Source organism: Zootoca vivipara, chromosome 5 (genome assembly GCF_965207765.1).
Source record: "Zootoca vivipara chromosome 5, rZooViv2.hap1.1, whole genome shotgun sequence".
Classification (NCBI taxonomy): Eukaryota; Metazoa; Chordata; class Lepidosauria; order Squamata; family Lacertidae; genus Zootoca; species Zootoca vivipara.
The window spans coordinates 95,584,894-95,597,464 of NC_142588.1; the positions used below are offsets into that span (position 1 = coordinate 95,584,894).

Sequence of the window (12,571 nt, forward strand, 5' to 3'; positions counted from 1 at the left end):
TTATTGCAAGTCACGGAGAACTCGTGGATGTGTGCCACTCAAATTGAGCAAAGGAACTTATTTTGAAATCTAGGACTCTTGAAGTCAACCCTTGGCATCTCCCCTTCCCACCGCCCCCCTCCCCCCGAGAGAGGGTTTTTTGCAATCACTTACCCCCCTCTCTCTGTAATCGTGTTTCATTAAGGTCAATATCACAAACACTTTGAAAGTCATTACACAGATATAAGCCTTTCCCATAAAATGGTGTGGTTTGTTTGTTTGTTTAAAAAATAAGAAGTAAAAAATGCAAACAAAATGTGGTTCTGAAAAGCCCCAAACCCCAAAGAGAAATACATTTTTTATATAAAAAAACCCACCCCTCAATAAATGATTGACCAAGTACATGACAAAATTATACATAAAACAAAACTGTACTTACAATGTTTACATGAAAAAAATGTTCTTTGACTGCATTCTAGGCGCGAGAGGAACATATCTGCAAGAAGTCAGAGCTTACTTGGCAGTGGTGGGGTTGGCAGTAGAAATTTGCAGAAGTAAACGAAAAGTTGCAAGAACTCGGGCCAGAAAGGATAATTTCAAAAAAAATTCACAAAGTTTTATTCAGGATAACTTCCAGTAAATATCAACATCAGGACAAGGCCTTGTTTCGATGATTCTTCATCAGCTGGAATGTAAAAGTTAACATAAATGTTTGTAATGAGAAATTATTCAACTCTTAAGATATAAAGTTTTAAAACTTTATATCTTAAGAGTTGAATAATTTCTCATTACAAACATTTATGTTAACATTTATGTTAACATTTATGTTAACTTTTACATTCCAGCTGATGAAGAATCATCGAAACAGGGCCTTGTCCTGATGTTGATATTTACTGGAAGTTATCCTGAATAAAACTTTGTGAATTTTTTTTGAAATTATCCTTTCTGGCCCGAGTTCTTGCAACTTCTCGTTTACTTCTGGACTTTACCAAGAACTCCAATTTCTACAGTAGAAATTTGCAGCCTGGGGATGTGTTGAGGAGAGGGAAAGTAGTTGAGGGAAAGACTCTTGCATGGTAGAATGAGATGACAGAATAGAAAACAGGCACGAAAACACCAGGAAGATCTGCCCCCTTGGGCATTCATGGTCTCTAGCATGCCTTGTCTAGTGCAGCCAGTTTACAGCAGATGTCTCAGGAACTAGTTTTCCTGAAAGGCAGGTGGGGGGAAAGGAAGGAAAGAGAGAAGGGAAAATGCAGATCTGCTTGAATCCAACCACAGAAGCCACCCTGAGTCCATTTATGTGGCTAGGCGATTCATGAAATCCAGGTCAGGAGTTAAGAAAAATCCAAGATCTTGCCCAAATAACCCACTCATTGAAATGGTAAGTGAAATCTGACGCAGAGGCAACTCTCCCCATATTTACATCATCATGCTTGCTTCAAGGGGAGATTTTGCAAGCCCAAATATAACGGGGGGCGGGCAGGTATATTTGGTGATCTCAAAGGGAACCTGGCGATAAGGGTTCCTGGTCAAGAGTTTCTTTGTATTTGCTGCTGAAGGAAGAATTGGCTGGGGTGAAGGAAGTGGGCTACCCCCACCAAAAAAAACCACCGCTAACCCCCAAAAGCAAAACTTAAAATGAAAGGTTGGCCAGCAGGAAACCCACTATGCAGAGCATGCGATGGCCAGATTGGCCGTGGGGTTCAATGCACATTGTCAGTGTTGTTAAGCCATCATAATTCAAACTTGGAAATCATCAAACTCCAACCACTAGGCAATGCTGTCGCAGATGAGAGGCCTCCCCACCCAAAGGCATTGGACCCTTAAAAACCTCAAAACAAGCACCCTGAAAGGCACCCGAGAAAGGGATCCCCACAGAAAGGGATCCATACAAAAGTTTGCACAGGATATTTGATCTGGTCACACACGGGGGCACACTGCAGCTGGTCCAGTTCGGCGGAAGTGGAAAGGGTCAAGTGCCACAATTGGGGGAATCCGCATTTCTCCAGACACCCGCCACTTCTTATAACATGCAGTCCTTGTCGAGCAGAAGCCGCAAAGGCCACCCCACCCCTCCCCAACAAATGAAAGCTATGGCTTGCGAGAAAATACAAAATAGCTGTGCTTCCAGCAAAGCGTGGAGGCTGCAAGCTCGGAAGGACAGGTGCAGCTAGTGCTGGAGAGCACTGGCCAACCCCCCTGTCCTCTCCAAGCCCCTCGCACCATCTGAGAGTAGCAGGGAGAGGCAGGAGCAGCCCAGAGGTCCATCAGTGTGGGGCGGGGGGCGGAGGGAGAACCACAGGCCGGTTCCTCACTCCCCTTCCTCCTTGATGCGCTGCTGCTTGTTGCGGCGGGCATCCAGGTCGAAGTTGAAGTCGCTCCACTCGTCGCGGGGAGGAAAGGAGATGGTCTGGCGGAGGGTGAAGCGCACGGCGTCGATGACACGCTCCCCGCGGGTCTCGCTGGGGCCCACGCTGACCGCCGAGGCGGCCCCGGGGGTACGCAGGAGGTGGGGGGCGGAGGAGAAGTCGTGGATCTGCCGGTGGTCCATGATGCCTTTCCAAATGGCATGGCGGAATTGCTCCGGGATTTTGAGGCTCACCAGATCCTGGAATTGGAATGCGAGGAGAGGAGAGAGAGGATGAGCAACGCCCGCCAAAAGAAGCTACACAGGTTTCTACAGTTTTTCAACGGGGGGGGGGGTGAGTGGGGATTTTGGTGACTATCTCAAGGGTTCTTCAGCTCTTGCTTGGCGGCGCTTAGCTTCAGAAGCAAAGATTCAGTAAGGAAATGGAGAGACCCTCAGCCCGATAGGACGGTGGCCAAGCCCCAAGCAAGCAACGCCAAAACCCCAGCAAAGCAAGAAGGCTTCAGGCGGAAGGGAGGAGGTGCAGAAGGAACCACAGAAGACTTCGGGGCAACCATGTCTGTTTCAGACCTGTGGCTTGCAAACAGTACAAGGCTCTTCCAGCTGGGCCCACCCACCTGCCCTTCATGCAAAACCCCCCCCTGCTTTTACTGCCACACCACTGTTTTGGACCCATTTATGTGGTCTGGAACAGCGAGAGGCCTAAAAGAAGATGGGGAGGGTGGTTGAAAGGGAGAAAGTTCAGCAGGAAAAGAGTCGGTAGGGGAAAGGGTGGGGCCCTCCATTCTCTGACGCCCCTTTGCCAACTGCAGCTTCCCTCTCTCCCGAGGGCACTATTGCAATGGCGAAGGGGCTGCCAAAGTCGGGTCGCAGGCCGGCGAGCTGCAGTGTAACATGTAGCTTGCCCCCTCAATGCAAAGAGTAGCTTTGTACTCTCCCGTCCAGCGCAGAGTGCAGAGTTCAAGGAGGAAGGCCCCTTTCCCCCACCATGCAGCGAAAGGGCGGGGCAGTTACTTACATCCATGGAGTAGTGTTCAATCTGATAGATGGTGGTCAGCCCTTGCGCCGTGAAATAATCCACGCAGGAGGAACAGCCCAGCCTTGCTAAGAAACTGCAGGAGGAGGAGGAGGAGGAGGAAAGAGGAAAGGAGGAAAGAGGAAGAGAGAGAAAGAGAGAGGTTGAGATCAGAAGGTCACCCACACCAGGCGCTCTGCTACGCAAAAGCCTTGATTTGTGGGAGCAGGAAGGAACCCCCGTCGCCACCCACCCCAAATTTGTCACCGGGAGGAAAAAGGTGATATCCCCTGAGTGGGACACAGAAGTCAGCTACCCCAAGCCTCACGGAAAGAAGAGGCAACAACAACTCCCTCTCCACGCAGCACATAGTTAAACTGTGGAACTTGTTAAAGCCTGGAGGGGTTTAAGAGATGATTGGACAAATTCGTAGAGAGGAGGAGAGGGCTATCGATGGCCATAGTCTCTCTCCACACTTGGAAGCAACCATGTGAGAAGAGAGGATTCTGGGCAAGATGGGAAATTGGCCTGATCCAGCAGACTCTTCCTATGTTATGCTTCTGATGCTGGAAACCACAGGAGCGGAGAGGGGTCCTGTGCTCAAATCCTGTGTGCTGGTTTCCCACAGCAACCGTGGCTGGCAACTGTGAGAACTGGGTGCTGAACGAGATGGGCCACTGGCCTGATCTTCTTATGTTCGTAGGCTATGCCACAAGGAGAGGGGCTGCACATACTATGGCATCAACTTTGGACCCCTCGGCCAAAAGGGCACCTTGGAAGGGACCTGGAAGCGAAGAGGCAGCTAGCGCAGGTGCTGCTTGAATGCTTAGTGTGGTTCTCCTGCTGTTCACCAGGAGCTAAGCAGCAACACCCTGCAGTAGATGCAGCTTCTGATCCATCTTCAAAGGCAGCCGTGCATTTAGAGAGTCACAGCAGCCAGCCCTGGAGATAAAAATAGCAGGGTTCAATGCTGCGATGTATCTTGGAAGGTGGTGGACCCTCCTTCGTAGGAAGTTGTAAAGCCAAGCTTGGGTGGCCATCTGCCAGGGATTCCTACGTTGCCCTTGGGGTCCCTTCCGACTCTACAATTCTATGATTCTATGACCTAGGAAGGTGATGGACTCCCCTTCCTTGGAAGTTTATAAGCAGAGGTAGGGCGGTTATCTGCCAGTAATTCTTTAGCTGTGATTCCTGAGTTGCAGGAAGGTGGAGGAGAAGCCCTTGGGCTCCCTTCTATAATTCTATGATCTCCCTTCATGGGAGGTTTTTAGGTAGTGATTGGTCTGTATTGGGATTCTGTATTGGGATTCTGTATTGACAGGGGTTGGACCAGATGACCTTTGGGATCCCCTCTAACTCTACAACTCTTAAAAAAATTCTCCTGAAACCAGGACAACAAATGCAGTTGGTGTGAGTTACCCTTGGCTACTATTCCAGGGTTCTCCAGGGGCATGCCAAAGCAGGCCAGATGCAGAGATCGCCACCCTATCCGATTCCATCACATGCAACGATGGGATTCTTCGCTGGAATCCCCTCTGCCTCCTTTCCTTCTCATGTGCGTGGTAGGAAAAGGTCCGGGGGCAACGGCAAAGGGAGGCAAAGGCAGCGCAGCAAGCCAGCTGAAGTAGCTCAGCAGGTCTAACATGACCTGCAAACTGCTTCTTGGACAGAGCAGCCCCAAACGAAGGACCCCGCAGGACAGAGTTGCATGCTGCTGTCACCCGTGATCTGAGGGATGGGGGGTGGAAAGCCTGCACAGCTACAGCTCACTCACCTGACAATGCTGCAGTCTGTTGGGTAAGGGGGTGGCGGGGTGCAGTGGGATGTCGACGGCATGGAGAGGGTAGGGGGCAACGTCTGGGTTGGGCTGAGCCCGTTCATGTCGCCGGCCATTGCCATGTGGGCCCCCATCATTGGAACTGGAACAAGGGAGGGGAAAGAGAGCCCAGAGTTACAAAAACGGAGGCACGAATAGCTGGAAACACCCCTGAGCTAGCCCATCTCCTTTCTTATACAGCCCGATCTCACTTTGCTCTCATTTAAATGACTAAGGTGGTTTCAACCATATGCGGTTGAGACCAGGCTGGTTGAAAGTGCGTAAGTTAAATCTGAGCAAGGCAGAGAACATAAAAGCTCCTGGTGTGAGGAATGGCATGGAAATAGTTTTTAAAGCTCTCCATCTTGCTTGGTGGGAGGGCAAGGCCTGTCTGGTGCGCCAGCTCTGGGATGCTCTCGTGAGATTTTGTGGGGCCATCTGAGACCCCACACGAGCCTCCAGACTTGCAGGCATCCCCAAGCTTCGGCCCTCCAGATGTTTTGGACTACAATTCCCATCATCCCTGACCACTGGTCCTCTTAGCTAGGGATCATGGGAGTTGTAGGCCAAAACATCTGGAGGGCCGCAGTTTGGGGATGGCTGCTCCAGAGCCTATGTGCTGGGTGGGCCTTGCCCCCAAGCAAGGCAGGGGGGTTAAAAGTTCTTTATGCGCCAGCTCCGCTTTCAGAGAATTGGATTGCAAAATCCAAGTAAGCACAGGTTTTGCAGGAGGGCTGTTTCGGTTTTTCTGCCATTTCGGATCGGAAGCCACAAATTAGGAAGGTTCGCCTTCAAATGAGAAGCGACTTGAACCCCCTCCCCCCTCCCCAGCTAGCCACTCCATCTCAGAATCTTCCAGGCACCCTGCATTTTGTGAAACAGCCCTTCCCAAATTTCAGGTGGGGAGGCCTGGTCTGTCAACTCACGAGCTCCTCTTCCAGTGGTTCCGAAACTGATTAATTAAATTAAATAGTTCTAACTGGGTTTTTGAAGATATTGCAGATAAGGGTTTCTGCAGGGTAGGGTAGCAGGCACTGGAAATGTGCTCCGTGAACCAAGGGGACAGTGGCTCAAAAGAGTTTGGGAGGTTCTGCTCTGGCCACTAGTCTGCCACCCCACTCTCCCTAAGCTCCAGATCCAGGAGGGTCACAGGGGGGGATAAGTCTCTTACTGTTGGCTCCCATGCTGTCGGGCATCGAGGTGGGGGTCAGGGCATTTCGCTGCTGTGGGTTGATGAGCTGGCTGACAGAGGGCAGCTTGTTCATGCTGTTCATCTTGCCGAGCGGAGGAGAGGTGGACACATAGGAAGACTGGGACTGGATGGAGTTCCTGAGAGAGGGTTGGGAAACAAGGGCGGAGAAGTCAGGCCCATGCGGAGAGGGAAAGGGCCAACCTTATATCCTTAGCGCTTTTAATTAAATTTACGTTGCCTTTTGTTGGCCGCAGTGACTCGAAGCGACAACGTTTCAAGCAGAAAGCAAGCATTTACATCCATTAAAACATAAGAAGAACATTGGAACGGAAGAAGAGGAGGAGCGCAGGATCAGACCAGTGGTTCTTCTAGTCCAGCCTCCTGTTCTTACAGTGGACAAACAGATTCCCGTCATTTGAAACCCACAAGCAGGACTGGAGCACAAGAGCCCTCCTCCCTCCTGGCATTCCCAGCGGCTGGGGTTCAGAAGCAATTCGCATTTTTCTTCGTGCAGAAAGCATTGATCTGATGCGTAGAGATCTTTCCTGTTCTAATTAATTCAAGAGGGTTCTGGAAGCTTCTCTGCATAAAAGAAACAAGCAGAAGGTTCATGATGTTTGGATTATTCCTTCAGAGAAGCTGAGTACAGCTGGCTTAACCTGGTCCTGTTATCCCTTCTGCCAAGGTCAGGCCAGAAGGAGTCTGGGTTTCTCTCTTTCTATCTATCTCCCTTCCTTCTGGTGTGGCGTTCTGTACATAGAGAGTGTTAAAGTTTTGTCTTCTTATAAGTTATTGTAAGTTTAAGTTAAGTTTGCTGCATCTGGATTTCTTATGGACAGTCCCAATCCTGAATGTTTCGGATTTGTGGCCATTATGCTCATTTGCCTTCAGTAGCAGCAAAGCTCTGCTGGGTGAAATACAAGGGCCTATTTTACTATTTTGGGGGGAATCCTGCAACGTGTTTTTTTTTACTCTGCTAACTATATGTTGGAATCTGCTCTGGATCAATATTGAGTAGAATTTCAATGAGATTTGCTGCCCCTGATTGTGGAGGCAGAGCATAGCCGTGGCGGCTAGAAGCCATTGATAGCCCTCTCCTCCTCCATGAATTTTACTGATCCTCTTTTATAGCCACCCAGGTTGGTGACCAGCACTGCCTCCTGCGGGTCCGAGTTCCCTAGTTTGACAATGTGCTGCTTGAAGAAGGACTTTGTTTTATCTGTCCAGACTCTTCCAACATCCAACTTCATCAGATGTCCAATGAATTGCACTTCAGAGGACAGGCCTGCCTGCTGCTCAGCCCATTTTCCTACTTGGTGGGAAGGCAACTATGTTCTCTCGCGACCCGTAGGCATTGTTGCTACAGCCTCAGAGAGTGAATCCAAGGTGATTTGCCTGCTTTGGGCTCAGAAGTGCATTGGCCCTTGTTGTGGGGATCCATTTTCCCCAATGCACCCTGCATTCTCCTGCCACCCATCCCCCATGTGTGTGTGTGTGTGTGCGCACACACACACACACACACACACACACACACACACAGACCAGCACCCACGCTGCACATCTGGCTGTAGATGCACAGAGACCCACAGAAAGGCTGAAGGCAAGACAGAGTCCTAGCAATGAAATGACCACAGAGGACTGTTCGAATGCACAAGAGCTCTGCTACCTGAGACCATTTAATTGGAGATGTCAAGAAGTGACTATGTTAACTTCTGTATTTGGAGAAGCACAGAGCCATGAATCCTTCTCAGTTGTTCCACGTGGCAACTGTGGTTCGGATCTGTAGGACAGATGAAAGAAAGGACTTCCTCGCACAGCGAAGAGTCAAACTGTGGAACTCCCTCCTGCAGGGCGCAGTGATGGCCACCAACCTAGATGACTTTGAAAGAGGATTGGGCCAATTTGTGGAGGCAATGGATTTCTACTAGCCAGCCTGGCTCTGCTCTGCTTCCCCAGTCAGAGGCAGCAATGCTTCTGAATCCCAGTTGCTGGAAACTGCAGGAGGGGAGAAGGTTCTTGTGCTTGGACCCTGCTTGTGGGTTTCCCTTTGGGGCATCTGCTTGGCCATGGTGAGAACATGATGCTGGACGAGATGGGCCACTGGCCTCATCCAGCAGGCTCTTCTCATGCTCTTGAATCTGCATTCACAGAGACGACGGAAGTGCTTTCCTCTGTGTTTTTGCCTAAGAAGAACAGTGGAATCTAACATTCCGGACTCAAAACATTCACAGTGGAGAGGAGCAGTCCGATTGCTCACCAAATTGCATTCCTTGCTCCATATCCACCCTGGAATCTACAGAAGGGCTTCCCAGAACCCTCTCCTCTAAGATCATTCAGAAGGCTGGACGGTAGAACAGTCATCTAACGTATTTTGCCCATTGCCCCTTTCTGCCATGGGAGTCCTCCACCTCCCCTAAGGGTGTGCGGAAGAAACTTGAAACCTGTGAGCTGACCCAACTTCCCCACCTTTCCCAAGGTCCCAGACGTTTGCCTCAGGGTATGGGAAGGAGGCAGAGACAGTAGGTACTCCCCAGCTCCCACCGGGGAGCATTTTCCCTAACAGGAACCGGGACTAGAGAAGGAACCCAGATTCATTACCGTAGTAGGAAACTGATGGTGGCTCTCTCCAAACCAATGGAGTGAGAGGGGCCTTTGAACCCTCCCTGGAAGACTCCTTGGAAATGACGGATGCAGTAACCATTTCCCACCAGAGATTGAGGGTTTGGCAGTCCCTTTCCAAGAGAAGTTCCACTGGGGTCTAGGGTGCAGCCATCACCGCCTCCCACTATTTGTCCAGGTAAGTTTCTGGGTCCTTAAGTCAAGGTGCACACTGAATGCATGCAAAAACCCTTGCTTGAGCCTGTTTGCAAAGGCTTGACCCCCTTCTGGGATGAGGAGCGAAGGGGTGTGTCTGTGTGTGTGTGTGTGTGTGACTAGTGAGCAGGGCTGGGCAGATCTGTCCATTCCTGATTTTCTCTCTCTTTTGCAATCTTAAATTCAGGTTCACATCACTTTGTGTATTATTGTTATTTTAAACGCCGTCATGAAAATTCGCCAGCCTTTTAATGCATTGCAAAATTCAGAGAAATGTACATTTTGAAGGGTAATGGTTCTTCGGTTTGCATATTGTTTCGGAAAATGCAAGCTAGGTAAGATCACCTGTAAAAGGAAATTGAATTGCACCTCCCCAATCCCTATTAGCATTTCCCCTTGACTAAGTCCTTCTCCATCTTCACACTACCCATAATGAGAGAGAAAGCAAATCGATATGGAATTAAAATAAAAATAAAAAATCCTTCCACTAGCAACCTTAGAGACCAACTAAGTTTGTCATAGGTATGAGCTTTCGTGTGCATGCACACTTCTTCAGATATGGAATTATTTGCACAAACCTGGTCTAAAACTTGGCAAGACACAAAAGGTGCTTTTGGGAGCTGGTAAAGTCAGATGAGGGCGTGTTTGGAGGAGAGGAGAGTGAGTGATGAGAGCAATAAGGACAGCACATTCATTTGTTGTGAGAGGAGAAGGAAAAGAAAAGGAGAGGGAGACAAAAGGACAGGAGGCCACTCCAGTTAAAATCAAGATGCAAAAGTTTATTGAAAACCAGCACCACAAATTAAGAAGAGTAAGATGATAAGAGTGAAAGGAATATTGCTCAGAGTGAAAACTTTTTCGTGGTTGACCAGAGGATGTGTGTGGATTCCCAGTAAATGGGGTTCATCTCATAAAACTGCAGTTGGGAGGGACCCCAAGGGTCATCCAGTCCAACCCCCCACAATGCAGGAATTGGACTGCCCAACCTCTGCTTTCGAACCTCCAAGGAAGGAGAGTCCGCCACCTCCCGAGGGAGCCTGTTCCATTGTCAAACAGCTCTTACCAAAAGAAAGTTCTTCCCAGAGTTCCCTTCCCAAAACAATCATTTGGAACGCAGAGCCTAACCACATCAAATGATGCTTAATGAATCCCAAGGAAGATTACGCCTCGGAATTGCTTTGAACCCCAAGCCAACTCATTGCACTTTCCATTCCTAGGGCCTAATGAGGTCAATTAACCAAGTGCACATGTCTTGCCTCTTGGAACTGCTGGCTGGGAGATGCAGGAGGGTCTCTTGTTTGGCCGGGAGGTGGCTCCAGGATGAGGCGGGCATGCCAGGGGCACGAGGAGAGGTGGGCAGGAAGAGCAAGTCTCCCACTCTGGGATATGCAGCACTCAGAAGGAGGCTCTCCTCATCTCCACAGGACAGGCCAACTTAGCACAGCACAGAGCCATTTCTTGTAAACAGGGGCAGAAGCCAAGTGACCTACTTCTACTTTCTGGGTTGTATGGCAGGCTGTGCCTGCATGGCATTTTCCCACACTCTGTTGTCACAAGATTTAGGTGCAAACCAGAAGTGCAGGAAGCACGAAGCAGAAAAAGGAGGAGGCACCAAGATCTTCTGCAGCTTGCTCACCCAACCCCACCCAACCCTTCACTCTGGGCCGTGTCACCTGGCCCCCTTCCGCTTCAGTTTTATGAGTGTTTCCTGCTCTTCCTCACAAAGCAGACATGGCACTCCTTGGGTTTGCTAGTCGGGTCCTTAGCTGCTTAGCTTCTGCTGTACTACCTGCCCACACTCCCAATACACCAGCAGGGTCAGTATGGGAACCACCACAATCCCTGCAAGGCTTGTGGAGGTGGACTGCATTGAATCAGAATACTGACACACACACACCTGGAAGAAACCACAACACACTGAGGTTCGAGTATAGTTTGGACTGATGGATTATGGAGAAAACATGAGATGTCGCTTGTGTTTCTGCAAAAATCTAATGTATGCATTAAACACATAGGCAATTGTGCCCATCAGCATGGCTCATGTACTTCACTGGCTATTTAAGCACATGGTCTAAATCGCAGGTGAACCTATAGCTGGCCTTTGCCAACCTGGTGCCCACCAGATATTTTGGACTATGCTGGCTGGGGCTGATGGAACATATGGAACTCAAGTTCATGTTATGTATTTGTGTGACTGTGCAAAACTCAGAAATGACTCCCTTGATGATGATGATTATTATTGATTGCAGGAAGCCAAAATCACAAGTCAACATCCAATTTGCACCAGGAGATATTCACGGGGTAAATGTTTGTTCTTTCCTCTGAGATCTAGTGTAGAAAATAACCACGGTTTCTATTATGGGTTTCTGGTCCCTGAAGAGAATGGTTAGTGTCTTAAGACTATTGGTTTCAACAGGTCTACTTTGCGAATTACGTAGTTGGATATCAACCAGTGAGTACTGATAGCCAATCTCAATACTCAGTAACGTTTCCATCTCTGCCTGGATGCTGACAAAATTCTCGCCGTCCAGATTTCGGGATCCTAAAATACCTGGACTCGTTTGTTTCATGAGGGGCACCAATCTGCTAAGGGTTCATGCCTCTGTTTTGCTTTGCTTTAACTCCAGGCAGTTCAAATGGGCATTGATTAAATCACAGAGCAAAAAAAGAAGAATCTCAAGGAGGCTGCATAGTCTTTTTTAAAAATATGGAACATCAGATCCCAAAGGGATGTCTCGGTACCCCAATGCACCTTCCCTCCACAAAAGGTTGACCAATGAAATGCATGCGCCCCTCCTGATTTCTGGGCTTGCCAACCCCCACCAGCATCCTAAGGCTGCTGAATTTTCTCGACTGTGAATAACTGCAGGTAAGGCTGTGTTCAATCATTTGCTACAAACTTGAGGCAATTCCTTGCAGTGAAGGCAAAATGGGAACACAACAGGAACTTTGGAGCTGAGCGCCTGATTTACAGCAGCAAAAGCCAAAGAATTTCCCCACTCACTTAAGAGGTTCCTGTGTGATCTCTTTTTGCAAACAAAGGTAGAAATGTTGTGAGTGGCAGCGTACAAGTGCAACACCAACTCTGTAGGAAATAAACAGTTTCATCTGATCCACATCGCGCTCATGTCGTCCGTCTGCCCAGCAGGGACAGGGCATCTCAAATCTATACACATTACTAGTCTCTGACCAGCATTAAAAGCACTTAACAGATTTACAATCGAAAGTAAGTTCTCGAGGCCATAAGTTGCACTTCTGTCTTAGCAAGTAAACACACATCTTTAAAATATGCTTGTAGACTGAGACCTGCTCAAAAGAAATCATTTGAAGGCTGAGGGGTGAAAATAGAAGCACCACATTTTACAATGCAGGAAGAAGACAAGG

At 48.9% G+C, this 12,571-nt stretch overlaps 1 protein-coding gene across 7 annotated transcripts in view; it reads right to left on the minus strand.

Moving 5' to 3' along the window:
* Positions 1-704: 704 nt before the first annotated feature.
* Positions 705-12,571, minus strand: part of TP63 (tumor protein p63) — a 135,156-nt gene continuing 123,289 nt past the window's right edge. For 2 of the 7 annotated variants that reach the window (XM_088669884.1, XM_088669885.1), the window contains exons 11-14: positions 6,353-6,510; positions 5,140-5,284; positions 3,369-3,462; positions 708-2,590 (exon numbers count right to left, since the gene is read on the minus strand). In XM_088669884.1, coding sequence (XP_088526010.1) covers positions 2,294-2,590; positions 3,369-3,462; positions 5,140-5,284; positions 6,353-6,510 — 694 coding nt within the window. In that variant the 3' untranslated portion in view covers positions 708-2,293. Of the gene's footprint in view, positions 2,591-3,368; positions 3,463-5,139; positions 5,285-6,352; positions 6,511-12,571 lie in introns of all 7 variants that reach the window. The other 5 variants (XM_088669882.1, XM_088669881.1, XM_088669883.1 and 2 more) reach the window with 5 other exon arrangements.